This window comes from Mustela nigripes, chromosome 14, assembly GCF_022355385.1.
Source record: "Mustela nigripes isolate SB6536 chromosome 14, MUSNIG.SB6536, whole genome shotgun sequence".
NCBI classification, from domain to species: Eukaryota; Metazoa; Chordata; class Mammalia; order Carnivora; family Mustelidae; genus Mustela; species Mustela nigripes.
In genome coordinates, this window is record NC_081570.1 from 5,130,859 (window position 1) to 5,149,849 (window position 18,991).

At 42.3% G+C, this 18,991-nt stretch overlaps 1 protein-coding gene across 1 annotated transcript in view; it reads left to right on the forward strand.

Annotated features, from left to right (window-relative positions):
• Positions 1 to 17,956, forward strand: part of PER3 (period circadian regulator 3) — a 60,768-nt gene extending 42,812 nt beyond the window's left edge. The window contains 5 exon segments of the mRNA XM_059376296.1: positions 947 to 1,657; positions 13,489 to 13,669; positions 14,233 to 14,270; positions 14,273 to 14,379; positions 15,401 to 17,956. Coding sequence (XP_059232279.1) covers positions 947 to 1,657; positions 13,489 to 13,669; positions 14,233 to 14,270; positions 14,273 to 14,379; positions 15,401 to 15,484 — 1,121 coding nt within the window. The 3' untranslated portion in view covers positions 15,485 to 17,956.
• Positions 17,957 to 18,991: the final 1,035 nt, after the last annotated feature.

Below are 18,991 nucleotides of genomic sequence, written 5' to 3' on the forward strand. Positions count from 1 at the left end.
CTTCGGCTTAGGTCATGATCTCAGGGTCCTGAGATCGAGCCCCACATCGGGCTCTCTGCTCAGCAGGGAGCCTGCTTCCCCCCTCCTCTCTCTCTGCCTGCCTCTCTGCCTACTTGTGATCTCTATGTGTCAAATAAATAAAATCTTAAAAAAAAAAGAAATCTTGCCATTTGCAATGACGTGGGTGGAACTAGAGTCTATTAGGCTAAGCAAAATAAGTTAGTCTGAGAAAGAATTATCACATGATTTCACTCATATGTGGAATTTAAGAAACAGAACAGAGGATCATAGGGGAAGAAAGGAAAAAAATAAAACAAGGTGAAACCTGAGAGGGAGACAAACCCTAAGAGACTCTTTTTTTTTTTTTTTTTTTAAGATTTTATAAATTTGTGTAAGTGCTGGGAGATGTGGAGTTTTGCTTTTAAGAAAGTGGAAGATGGGGGTGCCTGGGTGGCTCAGTTGGTTAGGCAACTGCCTTTGGCTCAGGTCATGATCCCAGGGTCCTGGGATCAAACCCCATGTCGGGCTCCTTGCTTGGCAAGGTGCCTGCTTCTCCCTCTCGCTCTGCCTGCTTCTCTGCCTGCTTGTGTTCTCTCTCACTCTCTGTCAAATAAATAAAAATAAAATTTAACAACAAAAAAAAAAAGTGGAAGATGATGATGGAATAAATTCATCTTAGCAATTTGTTATCAAAGATCTTTCTTAGATCCTGGATCTGAGAAGCTGATTTTCTAAGGAAAGTGATTGAGAGATACTGAAATAAGTTTACTTTACAACAGCTTTTATCCGGGATCTTGCTCATGTCTTCAGGAGTAGTGGGAGACATAGTTACTGTTGACAAGTGTCTCTTCTTTCCTAATCTATTTATAATTACCTGTCAGTGGCCTTCTTGTCTTCTTTTTTGGTTTGAGTTTTTAATAATATGCCTCCCTCTCTATGGTTGCAGGAGACTCTGCTTCCAAGCAGGCCGGGTCAGCTGGCTGCAAGAAGGGGAAGCCCGGGCGGAAGAAGCCGTCGGGGCCGTGGAACAGCAGGGACGCCCAGGACACCTTCTGTCCCCGCTTGGGAGGAGACGGCCGGCACAGGCAGCCCTGGAGCCCTTCCCTCGCCTCCAGCCTTCCCTCCCCGGCTGCCTTGATGGCTCCCGACCTGGCTACTTACCTCGTCCCAGCCCTGCCTTCTGTGGGAAGAGATCATGCAGTGTCCCTGACCGCGCTCAATCGGCTGCCTAAGGCCACTTTATGGAATGACTTGCAGACTTTTCCTGCGCTCCCTTCTTCTTTAGATACTGTGATGACCATTTTCTTGCCTGATCCCCATGGCTGTCCCCTGTTGTCACCATCCTTCTGCCCATATGATTTCCTGGGAACAGCGGGCTCTTCTGGAACGCTGGCCTCACTATCTGCCGTTGCTCCACACCTGGAGCCACTGTCCTCTGTCCCCGGCCGGAGGCGGGCAGAGGGAAAATGGGAGATGCGGTGTGGAGAGCACCCCTGCGTTAACTCAGGGAGCAGCTCACCGCTACAGCTAAACTTACTGCAGGCAGACATGCTCGGATCCTGTGAATCTTCAGATCAGACGAGAAGGGATATTTGTCCGGAAGCAAAGTCTGTAAGTGACACTAACCTCCAGCACATGAGCGAGAACATAAATGTGGGTCCTTGTTAAAATTAAGGCTCTTGCCCTGAGACCCAATACTGAAGGCTTAGCAGACAGTTGACTTCATGGCTGGGGTTGATGCAGCTTTGTGTTCCAGAAATATGTACTGTATCTGTCTGGCTCCGTTTCAAAAGCCGGAGTTAAAGAATCTGCTGTGTTCTGGTTTCTTAGACACTTTGTGAGGTTTGTTCCCAAAGTGCTGTCTTTCACGTTTTCTATGTGAACTGGGTTTCCACCCCCTGCCTTTTAAAATTTGATATCCAGGATGCCTCAGTTGATTAAGTGTCCGACTCGTGATTTCAGCTCAGGTCATGCTCTCAGGGTCATGAGATCGAGCCCCACGTCAGGCTCTGTGCTGAGCACAGAGTCAGCTTAAGTTTCCCTCTGCCCCTCCCCCTGCTCACACACACACATGCTCTGTCTCTCTCTAAAATAAAAAGAAATAAAATGTTTAAGAAAAATGATACCCAGTCATTAAACTTAACATACCCATTGCCTGTAAAATGTGTTTTCTTACTTACAACTGGGGTTGTGGGCGGTAAGGCAGGAGTAAACCATACTAACAAGACCCGACGGGAGTGAGTGTGTTCCTGCAGGCACGGCTGAGGGACACCAGCTATGGACTGAGCCGGGGAGTCCCTTTCTGCCCATGACTTCTCAGTAAAGTAGGCAACTTCTAGTCCCACACGAATGCACATCATTTTCAAAACCAAAAATTAAAATGGTCATTTTCCTTTAACTTTTTATCTCTTTTACCTAAAAATCATTCTCAGATGTATGTATCCAGTTAAACTTGGGAATAGGATATTCCTATATTTAGGTACAGAATTCAAGACAAGTGTGAATTTTTACAGTTTTTCTTCAGTCTTCTTTTCAAGGCATAATACCCCTTTTTGACAATTAGTCACAATCTGATGTTCCAAAACAAGAAAATACGCTGAAATTTCAAAGCCTGATATTAGTGTCCTTAGAAATGTGCAGAGTGTATGCCCATGAGCGAAGCCGGCCTGTGCAGCAAGACAGGGACGCAGGTGCTCTGGCCCGGGTTCGGTGTGTTAGCCGAACCACGGCCGCCAGCCTCTCTTCTTCATTCCTCACTTGGAAAATGAAGAGATTAATCCTCGCTGCCTTATTCTGAGGCTTTAACGAAGTAATATTCATATAATGATTCTTCCCATGCACCATAAGCTCAGGATAGCTGGACTTCTGCTTTGTTCATGACTCTAGTCCCAAGTTTTGAGAACAGTGCTTAGAACTTACAAAACGTGCAGTATATATTTTTGGAATGACAAAACAAAAAAGCATACAAACGTATGGAGCCTGGCGCTCAAAAACCAGCAGTATCTCTAGTATTACATAGGGAATATTACATGGAAAGGTAAAAGCCACATTCCCGGGGACAGGCTGCACTGTTTGATCTGTCCCTTCTGTCTGCTCTTTATTCTATTTAACGTGAAGTTGAAGATCTGCCAGTTATTTTGTAATAGGATGCTTGAGAGGTTAAAATCTTTCCTGTGTCCTGACTTCCTGCAGCGCGTCTCGGGCAGTCGTGGGAAGAGCAGCGGTTTTGCCACAGGTGAGCTGTCCACGGCACTGCTCCCCGAGGAGCCGCCGTCTGGAACGGGTTCTGCGGCATCAGGTAGTGGGTCGAAATGTGAATTCTTTCAGCTCTGTGGCCAGGAGAACCCTGTGCGATGGGCCGTCTGGCTTTGGCACTGGTGTGGAAATAAAGTATTTTTTCTTTTTTTTATGAACTTTTTGGGGTACATATACACATAATAGAACTCACCAAATTTGGGTATACAAGACAAGAATTCTGACAAAAACATACGTGAGTGTCAGAGCACCACAGTGAGCACGGAGGACGTTTCCCTCACCTGGAGGCGCTCTCGTGTGACCCGGTAGACTCGGCTTCTGCCCTGATGCTCCAGCTCCCGGCGGCCGCCGATTCGCTTCCTAGCACGACAGTTTTGGTTTTTCTATAATGTCGTGTCAGCCGAAGGGTCCAGCTGCAGCCTTTCGCATTCAGGGCCTCCCAGTTAACACGGTGCTGCCGAGGACGGATCCTGACTGGTGCGTGTCGGTTGCTTGTCCCTTCTTAGGACCGGGCAGGGTTAGATTGTGCGGAAGTCCGTCCCCCGCAGGGTGGTCATTCAGGTGCTTCCCGTTTGGGGCTGTCATGAATCATGCTGCTGGGCCATTGGAGCCTGCGTCCCTTCGTGGACGTAGGTTTTCCATTTCTATTCTGTGAATATCTAGGAATGAAATTGCTAGGCTGTGTATTAAGTGTATGGTTAACTTTATTTTATTTTTATTTTGAAGTCTGGTTTGCACGCAATGCTCTGTTAGTTTCCAGTGTACGACATAGTGATTCAACAATTCTGTCCATTATGCGGTGCCTTGTGTGGCACTTTTCATCTCTGTGACTTACTTGTTTACCACTGGAAGTTCGCGCCTCTTAATCCTCTCAACTATGTTGCTTCTCCCCCAAGCCCCTGCCCTCTGGCAACCACTAGTTCTTTATATGTATGATCTGTTTCTACTTGGTTGGTTGGTTCTTTTGTTTTTTAGATTCCACATACAAGTGATACAAGTTGTGTCTTCTCTGTCTGACTGACTTCACTTAGTATAATGCCCTCTAGGTTATCCATGTTGTTGCAGCTGACAGGATCTCATTCTTTTTTGAAGGCTAAGTAACATTCCAGTGCATGTGTGTGCACACGCATGTACACATGTGTGCGTAAGTGTGTGTGTGTGTGTGTGTGTGTGCTCATCACATCTCTTTTTTTAAGGTTTTTAATTCCAGCATAATCGTAGTCATATACTATACTATACTATATAGTGTATATACTATATACTATAACTAGTAACGTACAGTATGAGGTTAGTTTCACATGTACAATAATAGTGATTCAACACTTCCATATAATACCCAGTGCCTGTCACAGCAAGTATACTCCTTAACCCCCATTCCCTATGTCTCCCCATCCCCCACCCATCTCCCCTTTGGTGACCATCAGTTTGTTCTCTGTAAAGAGTTTGTTTCTTTGGTTTGTCTCTCTTTTTTTTCCTCCTTGGTTCTTTTGTTTCTTAAATTCCACAGGAGTGAAATAATATGATACTTGTTTCTGTCTGACTTATTTTGTTTAGGTTTCTACTCTCTGGCTCCATCCATGTTGTCACAAATGGCAAGATTTCATTCTTTTTTATGGCTGAGTAATATTCCATTGTGTATATATATATATATATACGCTGCCTCTTCTTTATCCTTTCATCTGTTGATGGACACTTAAGCTACTTCCGTATCTTGGCTATTGTAAATAATGATACAGTGAACATGGAGGTGGATATATCTTTTCAAATTAGTGTTTTTGTGGAGGTTTTTAAAAATTTTATTCATTTATTTGAGAGAGAGAGAGAGCAGGAGCAGAGGCAGAGGGAGAAGCAGACTCCTCACTGAGCAGGGAGCCTGACATGAGGACTGATCCTAGGCCCCTGAGATCACAACTTGAGCCGAAGGCAGAGGCTTAGCTGACTAAGCCACCCAGACACCACAATGGGATTATTTTCTTAATTTTTCTTTTGGCTGCCTCATTATTAGTATATAGAATGAGACAGATATCCCTGGATTAATTTTGTGTCTCACACTTTACTGAATTTATTTTTTCTAATAGTTTTTTTTTTTTTTTGTAGTCTTTGGGGTTTTCTATATATCGTATCATGCCATCTGCAAATAATGATGTTTTATTTCTTCCTTGCTAATTTGGATGCCTTTGATCTCCTTTTCTTGTCTGATCGCTAAAACTAGGACTTCCAGTACCATGTTGAATAAGAGCGGGGGTGGGACACCTGGGTGGCTTAGTTGGTTGAGTGTCTGCCTTCAGCTTGGGTAGTGATTCCAGGGTCCTGGGATTGAGTCCCACGTCAGGCTCCCTGCTTAGCAGGGAGGCTGCTTCTCCCTCTACTTACTGCTCTCCCTTCTTGTGCATGCTTTCTCTCTCTCTCTCTCTCTCTCTCTCTCTGACAAATAAATAAATAAATGAGATCTTGAATAAAAAGTTGGGGCATCTTTGTCTTGTTTTTGATCTTAGAATGAGAGCTTTCAATTTTTTCACCATCAAGCATGATGTTAGCTGTGGGTTTGTGGCCTTTATTATGTTGAGGTATGTTCTCTCTAAACCCACTTTGTTGGGAGTTTTGGAGTTTTTATCGTGAATGGAGGCTGAATTTTGTTAAATGCTTTTTTTACAATTATTAAGAGGATTGTGTGGTTTTTATCCTTTATTAGTATGGTATATATCATGTTGACTGATTTGCAGATACTGAACTATCCTTGCATTTCTGTAATAAATCCTACTTCATCATGGTGAATGATCCTTTTAACATATTGTTAATTCAGTTTACTAGTATTTTGTTGAGGATTTTTGCATCATCAGGGATATGGACCTGTAGTTACTTGTTTTGTAGTGTCTTTGTCTGGACTTGGTATCAAGGTAATGCTGTCCTCATAGAATGAATTTGAAAGCTTTCCTTCCTCTTTGATTCTCTGGAATAGTTTGACAATACAAGGTATCAGCTCTTCTTTAAAAGTTTGGTAGAATTAGGAGTACCTAGCTGGCTCAGGCAGTGGAACATGTGACTCTTGATCTCAGGGTCATGAATTCAGACCCCACATTAGGTATAGAGATTGCTTAAATAAATAGAACTTTTAAAAAAATTTTTAATAAATGTTTGGTAGAATTTACCTGTGAAGCCATCTGGTTCTGAACTGTTGTTGGTGGAAGGGTTTTGATTACTGATTCATTTTCATTACAAGTAATCAGTCTGTTCAGATTTTTATTTCTTCCAGATTTTGTTTTCGAAGTTTGTATGTTTTTAGGAATTTATCCATTTCTTCCAGGTTGTCTAACTTATTGCATATGATTTCTTGTAGTAGTGGCTTTTAATCTTTTGTATTTTTGTGGTGTCAGTGGTTACTTCTCTTTCTTTTCTGATTTTATTTATTTAATTCTTCTTTCTTTTTTCTTCATGAGACTGACTAAAGTTTTAGCAGTTTGTTTTTTTCTTTTCAAAGAACCACCTCATGGTTTCATCAATCTTTTCTCTGTTTTCTTTTTAATTTTTTTTAATTTTAGATTTTTTTTTTTTTTAATTTGTCAGAGAGAGAGAGAGCGCGCGAGCAAGCACAGGCAGACAGAGTGGCAGGCAGAGGCAGAGGGAGAAGCAGGCTCCCCGATAAGCAAGGAGCCCGATGTGGGACTTGATCCCAGGACGCTGGGATCATGACCTGAGCCGAAGGTAGCCGCTTAACCAACTGAGCCACCCAGGCGTCCCTTTTCTCTGTTTTCTTAGTCTCCATTTCATGTAGTTCCACTTTGATCTGTATTTTCTTCTCCCTACTAACTTTGAGCTTTTTTTGCTCTTTGTTTCCTTTAGGTGTTATAGCTATATTGTTTTGAGATTTTTCTTGTTTCTTGAGGTAGTCCCTTATTGCTATAAAATTGCCTCTTAGAACTGCCTTTGCTGCTTCCCATAGGTCCATTGTGTTTACGTTTTCATTTGTCTCCATGTGTTTTTTTATTTCCTCTTTGATTTAACAAATTAGTTTTTTAGTAGTATGTTATTTATCCTCCACGTATTTGTGTTTTTCCCAGTTTTTTCCTGATAATTAATTTCAAGTTTCATATTATTGTCAGAAAAGATGTTTGATATGATTTCAGTCTTTCTAAACTTACTGAGATATGTTTTGTGGCGTAACATGTGATCTTGCCTGGGGAATATTCCATATGCACTTGAAAAGAATGTATATTCTGCTGTCTTTGGATGGAATGTTCATATGTATCTGTTAAGTCCTGTGTGGTCTAATGTCGTTCAGAGCCATTGTCTCTTTTCGTCTGATTTGTCTTTTAAGTGGGGTGTTAAAGTTTCCCAATATTATTATATTATATATCATATATAATATGTTATACGTTAATAATATATTAATAAATATTATATACGTTATTATATTCCCAATATTATATAATTTTACTATTGTCAGCTTCTCCCTTTATATCTATTAATATTTGTTTTGTATATTTAGGTGTTCCTAGGTTGAGTACACAGGTATTTACAAGTGTTATAGCCTCTTGTTGTATTGAGCCCCTTATCACTATGTAATGCTCTTCTTTGTCTCTAAGTCACTGATAGTATCCTATTTCTTTTTGAAGTTTTATAGCTTTATCTTTTTTTTTTAAAGATTTTATTTATTTAATTGACAGGCTGAGATCACAAGTAGGCAGAGAGGCAGGTAGAGGCAGAGAGAGAGAGGCAGGCTCCCTGTTGAGAAAGGAGCCTGATGCGAGACTCGATCCCAGGGCCCTGGGATAATGACCTGAGCTAAAGGCAGCTGCTTAACCAACTGAGCCACCCAGGCATCCCTATAGTTTTATCTTGTTAAACAAAAACATTTAACTGAGTAAATGTGAAGATCAAATTGGCTTTGTTCAGTGTTTCATGAATTGAGCAGCATCCCATCTAGCAAAAGAAAGGAGTTCTGAAGAGCTAAATGGAAAGGTTTTTTTTTTGTTGTTTGTTTATTTTTATTGTTTTTTGAGTTTGGGTTTTGTTTGTTTGTTTGTTTGTTTTTGTTTCGTTTTTTGTTTGGCAGAAAGGGGACAGGAAAAGGAAGTTACTACTAGTAAAGGATGTATTATTTCAGGCAAGGTCACAGTCCTAAGGGAAATGGAGGGGTTTATCAGGCGATTTATCTCATTAGTCCTGACCAGGTAATTCCCTGTGGATTGGTTAAGAGTTACATTCATGGGAACGTGAAACTGTAGTTAGGTTAGTATTAAGTCTTGGTTTGTTGATATAGGCAAAGCACAAGTGACTCCATTTGGGGCTTGTTGTCTTTTTTTTTTTTTTTTTTTTTGAGAGAGAGAGAGAGGAGCATATATATGCGCAAATGGGTGGGGGCTGGGGCACTGGGAGAGGGAGAGAGAGAGAATCCCAAGTGTGGCGCTCGATCTTACAACCCTGAGCCAAAGTCAAAAGTTAGCCACTTAACTGATTGAGACATTCAGGGGTCCCTGTTGTGTCTTTTTAAAAACAAATTTTTTTAAAGATTTTATTTATTTATTTAAGAAAGCACGAGCAGGGTGAGGAGCAGAGGGAGAGGGACAAGCAGACTCTGTGCCAAACACAGAGCCAATGTGAGGCTTGATACCACAACCCTGAAATCATAACCTGAGCCAAAATCAAGAGTCCCACGCTTAACCAACTGAGCCACCCTTTTTTAACAATCTTTGGTAGCTAGGTCTGTGATCCATTTTTAGTCAATTTTTATATGTGGTATGTGGTAAGGGTTGATATACCTTCTTTGCATTTGGCGCTCCAGTTGTTCCTTTCCCATTTATTGAAAAGATTAGTCTTTTCCTCTGTTGAATTACTTTGGCACCTTTGTTGAAGATAAATTGGCCATACAGGTTGGGTCCATTTGGAGACTCTCTTTTCTGTTCTATTTATCTATATGGCTAGCTTTATGGTAATACTATATTCTTTTGAGTAATAGAACTTTCAAATAAGTTTTGAAATCTGATAGGGTAATTCTTCCAACTTTATTCTTATTTTCAAAGTAATTTTGCATAGTATAGGTCCTTTGTCCATATAAATTGTAGAATCAGTTTCTTAGTTTCTACAGAAAGTCCTGCTGGGATATTTATTGACATCATGTTGAATCAGTAGACCAATTTGGAGAGAATTATCACCCTAATAGTACTGAGTCTTCTAATCCACAGCATAATGTATTTCTTATTTATGTAGGTCTTTAATTTTTCTCAGCAGCATTTTGTAGTTTTCAGGGCACAAGTTCTACACATACTTTACTAAATTTTTCCTAAGGATTTCATTTTTTTAGGCTATTGTAAAGGGCATTGTAAAATTTAAATTTCTAAGTATTTGTTTTTGACATATAGAAATCTAATTGAATTTTTATTTTGAGCTTGTATTTTTTTTTTAAAGATTTATTTATTTATTTGACAGAGAGAGATTACAAGTAGGCAGAGAGGCAGACAGAGAGAGAGAGGAGGAAGCAGGCTCCCTGCTGAGCAGAGAGCCCGATGCGGGACTCGATCCCAGGACCCTGGGATCATGACCTGAGCCGAAGGCAGCGGCTTAACCCACTGAGCCACCCAGGCGCCCTTGAGCTTGTATTTTGATATCTTGCTAAACTCATTAGTTTTAGTAGCTCTTTTGTAGATTCTGTAGGACTTTTCTATACAGACAGTCTTGTTTTTCAAATACGCTTACTTCTTCTTTTCTGATCTGTATGTCTTTATTTAGGACTGTTAGGACCCCTAATATTGAACAAGAAATGGTGAGACTAATACCTTTATCTTATTAGCAGTCTTAGGGGAAAATCAGGGAGAATTTCACCATTAAGTATGATGTTAAATGTAGATTTTTCTTAAATGTCTTTTATTAGTATAGCTGAAGAATTCTTTTCTATTGCTAATTTGCTGAGATGATTTTTCTGAATCTTTTGAGGTAATTATATGTTTCTTCTCCCTTATTCTGTTAAGATAGTGAATTATACTAATTTTCAAATATTAAACCTTGTATTTCAAATATTAAACCATGCTATTTTATCCTTTATATATATGGATATAATATATATACACACACACACACATTTTAGATTTCATTTATTTATTTGATATATATTTATATATGTGTACATATGTGTGTGTATATATATATTTTAGATTTTATTTATTTATTTATTTATTTGACAGAGAGGGAGATCACAAGTTGGTAGAAAGGCAGGCAGAGTGGGGGGGGGGGTGGGAAGCAGGCTCCCTGCTGAGCAGAGAGCCCAATACGAGGCTGACCCAAGCCAAAGGCAGAGGCTCAACCCACTGGGCCACCCAGGCACCCCTATCCTTTTTATATATTGTTGTATTCTCTTTCTAAGATTTTGGCAAGGATTATCATTTCTAAGATTTTGGTAAGGATTATCATACTATTAAAGGAAATATTGGCCCTTTGTCTTCTTTTCTTGTAATATCTTTGTCTGGTTTTGGTATCAGGGTGATGATGGTCTAAAAAATAAGTTGAGAACTGTTCCCTCTCTTCTCTTTTCTGGAAGAGTTTATATTGAGATGATATTATGTCTTCCTTATATGTTTGGTAGAAGTCACCAGTATAGCTGTCTGGGCCTGAAGTTTTCTTAGGAGAAGATTTTTGGCAACAAATTTAATTTCTTTTATATATATGGGCTTCTCAGTTCATCTCTGTCTTTTTGAGTGATGTTTGTGATTTGTATCTTTCAAGGAGTTTGTCCATTTCATCTAAGTTGTTGAATTTATTGACATAAAGTTGTTTATGATATTTCCTTATCCTTTTAAAGTCTGTAGAATCTATAGTAATGTCTTCTCTCTTATTACTGATATTAATTTTCTTCTGATTGTTCTGGCCTTATGGTTCCCTATTTTATTAACTTTTCAAAGAAGTAATTTTGGTTTTACTGGGGTTTATATTCCTACTGTTTTCTGATTCTGTATCTTATCAATTTCTGCTCTAACCTTTATTATTTTCTTTTGTTTACTTTGGAATTTTTTTTTTTCTTTTTCTGATTTCTTAATCTTAGAGCATTGCTTTGGTACTCTTTTTTTCCTTCCTAAATATATACAATTGATGCTTTTTTTTTTTTAAGATTTTATTTATTTATTTGACAGAGAGAGAGATCACAAGCAGGCAGAGAGTTAGGCAAAGAGAAAGGGGGAAGCAGGCTCCCTGCTGAGCAGAGAGCCTGATGTGGGGCTCGATACCTGGACCCTGAGATCATGACCTGAGCCGAAGGCAGCAGCTTAATCCACTGAGCCACCCAGGTGCTCCCCAATTGATGCTTTTAATTTCCCTTTAAACACAAGTACATTCCTCAAATTTTGATGTATTTTCATTCAGTCCAAAATATCTTACAATTTCTATGTTTTCTTTTCTGGCCATGAGTTATAAAAATGTTTTTAATTTTGTAATATTTGCGGTTTGCCCCAGGTATTTTATTGGTTTCTAACTTAATTACAGTCAGAAAACATAGTCTATATTTTTAAAAATTCACGGAGACTTATTTAATGGTCCAGTATTTGGTCTATTTTGGTAAAAGTTTCATGTGCACATTGAAAAGCATGTGTGCTTTTCACAAAAGAAATCTCTTCTATAAATGTAAGTCACATCAAGTTAGCTAATAATGTTGATCTAGTCTTCTGCATTCTAACTGATTTTCTGTTTTATCAGTTACAGAGACAGAGCTGTTAAAATGTCCAACTACGGTTTTGAATTAGCCTATATCTTATGTTTCAGTTTTTGCTTCATGTATTTTAATGCTTTTATGAAGTACATACACATTGAAGATTGTTAGTCCCTTTTGATTAATTGATCTCTTTATAATGGAATGTACTTTGCTTTATATCTACTTAAATATTGGTATATCCACTCCAGCTTTATTTTGATTAGTGTTTATCTGGCATATTTTTTCCATTTTTTCTCTTATCTGTATATTTAAAATTGTTTTCTGATAACCAGCATATGGTTGGGTGTTGATTTTTTAATTCATATTATGGTCCCTGCCTTTTAATTAGAATACTTAGACCATTTACATTTAATGTGATTATTTATATGGTCACGTGTAAATCAAATCTTCCAACTTGCTGCTTATTTTATGTTTTTCTCCTCTGCTCTTTTTTTTCCTCCTCCCTCTTTCTTTTTGATAATTATGTATTTTTAATGATTATTTTTTCTCTCCGTTGCTGTCTTCTCAGCTATACCTCTCATCTTTCCTTTTTTAGTCATTACTCTAAGATTTACAAGTTCATTTTTTATCTAGCATAGTTAACCTTCAGGCCTTATATGTATTACATCACTTTATGTCTAAGAACCTTAAGAGTACTTCCATTTCCCCTTCATGTTTTGTGCTATTTTTGCTTACAAAGAAATATTATTTCTACAGGTATTATAAACTCCACAATAAAATTGTTATTGTTGTTGTTTTAAACAATTATCTTGCAAGATAAGAAAAGAATGATCTGCAAAGCTCCATAACAGCCATAAAGGGATGGGCCTTTATGGATGGATGGATAGATAGCTTCTCTGCTGTAACAGGAATAAGTGAGGAAAGAGTGTAGATATGAGCAAGCTTACAAATAGTGTCAGGATAATGAATTCTGTTTCTAACAGATGAGAGTGAGGGAATGGAGGCCTGGGGCAGGCTGGCGTGCTGGCTGGAGACCATTGCAGAATTACCCAGCATCTGGATGATCCTTTTGGTGATGATGAACCAACGTACCCTATTATATATGACTTTGCTCCATATCTTTGGCTACTAGGGTTGACATAAGAATAGAATTCACAGTTGGCTTTATGAGCATTGACATTTGGGTAGTTGTGAGAAGTCAGAGGGAAGAAGAAATCTTGCAGAGCACGTGACTGAATGATGAGCACTGGGCTCTGAGCTGAAGGGCCAAGGCATGGTTTCAGATTTGTACGTGGTTCACTCGAACAAGCAGACGAGCTAGTAAAGCTGAGTGGGGGTGTAGCGATTGGGAGATGGAGCTGACGTGGAGCAGCTGCAATGAAAAGGAGCGAGGTATGGCCTTGACCACACTCATCACAGGAGGAGGGACGGGGATCTAGGGAAGGCAGAGGAGCCGGGAGGTGAGGTCACCCAGGACCATGGCTGGGCTGTGTGGGGACAGACTGTTAGCTGGTGGCCAGAGTCTTTGAGGAGAAAGTTTGGCAAATCAGCCCCCAAGAGGTATCTGCTAACCTGTAGCTGTTGCTGATCTGTGACAGGAAGCAGGGACAGTAGTGTGGACTTCGCTAGTACTGATTGTCCTGAAACCACCTCCAACGGGCAGCAGTCTGAGGACGCACAGGAAGAGGAAACATTTCCTGGTTTAGCTGACAAGGCCATGTGGAGAAGGAGAAAGCAAACTCCTGAGCGCGTTCTCATGACGTACCAGGTACCTGAGAGGTAAGAACACACTTTAGGAGGCCCACTTTTATGAGTTTTATTTAATGATTTCTTAAGTATGTTGGTTAATACAAGATGATTTTCAAATTGTGTTTTTATACATGCTCTTAGAGAACCAGATTTTATGGATGGTTCATTCACTCATTTGAAGTCAGATGATGAGTAGGCCTAGGACAGCGGCCACGGTGGCGGTGCCCCACACACACTCCGGTCCACACTGAACCCACATGTTCATCATGAGACCAGAAAGCCATCAGACAGCACTTCCAAGAGGGCGCACAAGTACCAGAACTTCTCTCTCTAGACTCTGAATTTTTCTGCATTCTGCAAGAGAGGAGCTCAGGGAAATCTGTTTCCTCTCAAGCGCTGTGCAGATGCTTTCCACCAAGAAAAAGTGCTCTAGCTTCACCCATTGACCAATAGTGGATTTGGTTATTTTTTAATATGTGCATTATATATTAGCAAGAGATAGAAAGTATATCGCAAGCCCAGAATTGCTTTTCTTGGATGACGGAAGAACCCTGTGCTTTATTTCAGGACTAAGGTTGCTCGTTTGTCCTCAGGGTGACAGAGGCTATACTGAGCGAGGACCTGGAGAAGCTGGCCTGCAGGGGCGGCAGCCCAGGTTCTTATGTGGCCAGAGGGAGGAGCTGGCCAAGGTGCACTCTTGGATTCAGAGCCAGACTGTCCCTCAAGGAATAGACATCCAAGTAAGCACTGTGACAACAGCTGTGCTGTATGATGTCTCTCTGTGCCAGGCAGTGCCTGAGGCGCTTAATATGCATTGCACCATCCCACTGAAAATTACAGTCCTCACAGATGCTTCTACCTTACCGATGAGCAGCAAAGTAACGTGTACAGATGTTAAATAATTTATTTACGGTCGCACAGCCCCCGTGATTTTGAATGCCGGTCTTTGGAGTACAAGTGTGCTTCCTGGTTGGAATGCTGCAGGGCCCCTGCTTTGAAGTATGGCTGATGGGGAGGCGAGGAGTAAGAGATGCGCGTTTCAGATATGCAGGCGTGTTTGAACCGAGATCAAACTCAAGATGCGGGATCCACACTGGAGGGAGTATTCATAGCTAGCAGGATTTTCCATGAGGCCCGGGGGCTTTGGCTGTTAACGAGATCTTCTTAGTGAGAGCGCATGCGAGTGGGTTGGCAATGGAGCTCTGGTTTGCCCGTGGCCCCTGTGGTGGCTCTGTGGAACCTTTGTGGAACTTGTACCAGGAATGAGGACTTTATTCCCTCAAGTGTCAAGCTGTGGATGTGGGAGGTGACAATGTGGGGAGTTACAAACGATAGCAAGAGAAGAAAGCTGGGTGTTCAGAACAGTGTGGTGTCAAGGCTGCGGAAGTAAACAGGTGCCCCCCCTTTAAAGAAGAACAGAGCGCGTTCCCGCAGCCGGCGTCTGGTTAGATGTGGCTTTCCCGAAAAGCAGGAGCTGCGCCCGCTCCTCATTTCAAGTGTCTTCATTCTTAAAACACTATTTTTATGCTTTTTGAATAGGAGAGTAAACGAATGAGCCCCAAAGTGATTTAAGCAACAATTGTGGAAATAATTGTCCTCTTCCTTCTCACAACAATTAGGAATGAACTGTCACATGGGCTCCTCTCAGACACACAGTGGATAAACTGGGGACTAGACGTAAGGTACCTGGCCAGCATTTTACTGATTCAGTCCTTCCAGATGACATTTCGTCATGCTGCCCACTCTTCTTCTTTCTCGGAGGGCTGTGTCACTTGCGAAAGCCAGGACTCCCCGGGCGACACCGCGGAACCCTGTGGTCAAGCTCCAGCAGCAAACAGCGGATGAGTGGCCGTGGAGGCGCCCCCGCAGGGACCCGTTGGACAACCAGACTTCTTGTGCGGGACGGGAGGGAGGTGTTGTGAGAAATAAAGTCTCCTCGTTCCTCGTCCAAAAAAAAAAAAAAAAAGACTCTAAGTGACCATGAACTTGTCACTGAATGTTACGGTTTTCCCTTCTTGATTTTTTAATGGGCTTTGTTTTCCTGAAGCAAACGCCATGTATCCAGTCCTTTATGTCCACGTCCCGGGGGCATTAAAGCTGTCAGTTAGGTGTTTTTTCTAGTTCTGCCATCCTCTGAGGAGATCGGATGGCCTCTAGAGACGTGTGTGCTCAGGGGGCACCCGAAATCCACGGTAGTCACAAGTACAGCCAGAAATAGCCCCCAAACTTGGCCACCTTCCTTTCCTTCTGGTGTTACAGGAATCAGTTTCCCTGTGAGAGGGCTCGACATTCCACCTGCGGGCCGTCCGCGTTCAGAATCGTTCCCAGAAATGAACTTTCCTCTGGTCCCCGTGCAGCTTGGCCTTTCCCTCCGTAATTCAGGTGGAACGTTCTCGTTTGCCCACAGCACGAGTCACTCCGGTGTCCACCAGTGGTAGCAAAGACCACCCGTCCGTACACTGGAAGTACCTGCTTGTCGGGGTTGGCTTTTGAGCTTTGTTCTTGTAGACGCCTTTCTTTTAATTCTCCGCCTTCCACTGAAGTTCCCGAAGTCCTGCCCTCACAGTGGATCTGCTCACCACGAGTGTGTTCCTCGGAAGCTGAAGTTAGCTCTTGCGTGTGTGACGTTCAGAGAGAGCTCCTCACTCAACCCGTGGTATTCCCCTTTCTGATGTTTTTGTTTTTAAAATAATGACTGCAAAAAGGTTCAGAAGTCAGGTTACAAATAATTATTGTTCTTTCATGCCTCAGTGTTTTCATGTCTCACCCGAAATCAACAGTTAACTCTTTCTTTCCAACCAATTCACACACAAGAAGTCTGGCCATCTTTGCCGGAGATCTGTAAGTGCCATGAAGGGCTGCGTGGGACAGCAGTGGCCCACGGGGACAGCGGTGGCCTGCGGGAGCCCCGCCATCCTCACAGGGGTGCAGCAGTCAGAGATCAGTGCTTCCTGCGTGGCCATAATTGTGTCTTCAAGGAAATGAGTGGGTTGTTTACTTGATAAGTTCGCTCCCTGCTCTTCAGAGAAGTCCGTGGTTCCTGCCCAGACTCTGGATGACGTGGGACCCACACAGAGGAGCAAGAGGACCAGAAGCCAATAATGGAGCAGCAGTAACCTTTCATCTTCTATCTAACAGACTGAGCTTTCTTTTTTTTGTTTTATTTTGTTTTTTTGTTTTGTTTTTAAGAAAACACTCTTCCTCCTCTGAAGTTTTATACCTTTTTATAAAAGTATATCATGATAATGGTTAGGAGACTTAACCTTTTTATCTGTGATTGCATGATGACTGCTGAGCCCTGATTCTCAATTCCCGTAGCTCAGGTTTGCTTTCTAAAATGGGTTTTCCTGGAAGGCAGTTCTGTGCGTTCCAGCCATTTTTGAATGCTGAGCTGTTCCGTGCAAGTGTTGCAGCGTTAGGACAGGGGAGCTCTCATGCTCTGCTCGGTCCGGATGATTTCTGAGCCCTCATCGTGGCGGTCAGGTGGTGTGGTATTTTTGCCCTTGGTGAGAAATCAAATTTTAAAAAACTAACCAGCCTGGATGTTGTCCATCAGTGTACTCTTCATAACCTTCTGCAGGGACAAAAATTTTAATCTGCATAAATCAGAAATGACACGTGGCTGTCAGAGGTCATGCAGCTTCATGCAGCACGTTTTGTACCTTATGTTCTCAGTTGTGGAAGCAACTCTTTTTCAGTCTTTCTGGTATTGGTTTTATCTCACTTTGCTGATCTCTTTGCCTTAGCACACATCTTACGGAGTGCACCTGACACCAGACTCGGTGTGAAACTGGTGCTTGCTGTAGGCAGAGCTGTAGTACCGCATGTAACTTTCATATGTTGACAAGTAGCTCAGTTGGCGTAGATAGGGATTGGACCGTGATGCTTGCGCTGCTGGAGCGAGGCAGAGGCTCAGCAGTGACGCTGCTGTCCCCCAAGGGGGCTGTACCCACTTTTACACTTTGTCGTGCAAGTTTATTAACTTTTTGTATTAATAACTACAGGAATGGATAATAAAAATGTGTATTATAGGTTTTGATGTTTACACAAATATTACCCAAAAGGCTGCATTTTCTTGGGTAGGAGGTCAGGATTTATGAAAAACAGAATGCTGTGTGAACGGAGTTGTTATGCAATTAAGTAAAACTTCATTATAATTCTCAAGGTCAATTTAATCTAAACTGAAATTTTGTTTCAGTTTATAATTGTGTGAATTTACTTGTTTTTAATGGTTATTAATACTTCAATCAGATATCTTTTTCAAGTAAAAACAAATAAACTGTGTACATGTAGAACCTGATATACTTTTGCACTGTGTCAATAAACCTTTGTCCTGAATATGTATTTTTTATCATCAGGAAATGTTTACTAAGAGGCATTGCAAGGTGCTCAGATGAACGTTGGTTTTCTCAGCAGCACGGTGTGTGCCGTCCGGCGTCTGAGCTGCTGCTGCGCTGGCGAGTCCCTTACCCCCCCTCCGGCGTCCCTGAGACAGCGCCCGTCGGGGCCTCGGCGTCTGTGCATCGTCAACGCTGTCGGAGCGCCTGACTCCGAAGTCAGCGTCAGACGTGTTGTGTCTGGTTCCCTAGAGCACACGTGCGCGTCACGAAGCGCGTGTGACACTGTGGCAGCAACAGAATCCCAGAGTTCAAACACGGGTCGAGATCCCGAAGCCCAGACTAGATGTTAGAGGCTTCAGGTCGGTGGCACCTTCCTGCCGCAGAGCAGTGATCCCGGGGAGAGGAGACAGCCGCGGGCTTACCCCGGGCGCGCGGCTCTACCCAGAGCCGCTCCGGGCGCCTGCCGTGAATTTTCATGTCTGCAGCCGCCCGAGGCAAAGAGAAGCCTCGCTCGAACCCTCAACTCGCAGCGCAGCCCGCGGGCTGGAGGGAGCCCTTCCCTGGCGGGCGGACGACTCGCCCTGCACGGCGGGGGCAGGGGTGCGAAGGTCCCAATCCCACCCCGGAGCCCCATCCGCGGGGGTCGTCACCCCCCCTACCCCTGAAACACAGCCCCGGAGTTCCTCCGAGGCCTTCTGGTGTCGAAAATATGAGCCGGCTTTGTGGTGCCCGCGTTGTGCGTCGGGCCGGGGAACGAGCATAGCTTCGTTTCTACAGCGCGAGATACCAGTGTTCCACGGCCGCTTCGTGGCCGCATGGCCCCCGAGGTGACGCATCCGTTCTTCGAGCTTGAGACGTCTATCCCTACAGATTTGTCCTTGAGGTCTTAAATCCAGGAAGTAAAAGGTTTTCCTTTTTTTTTTTTTTTTAGATTTTATTTATTTCAGAGAGAGCGAGCGCAGACACACACACACACACACACACACACACACACACACACACACACACACAC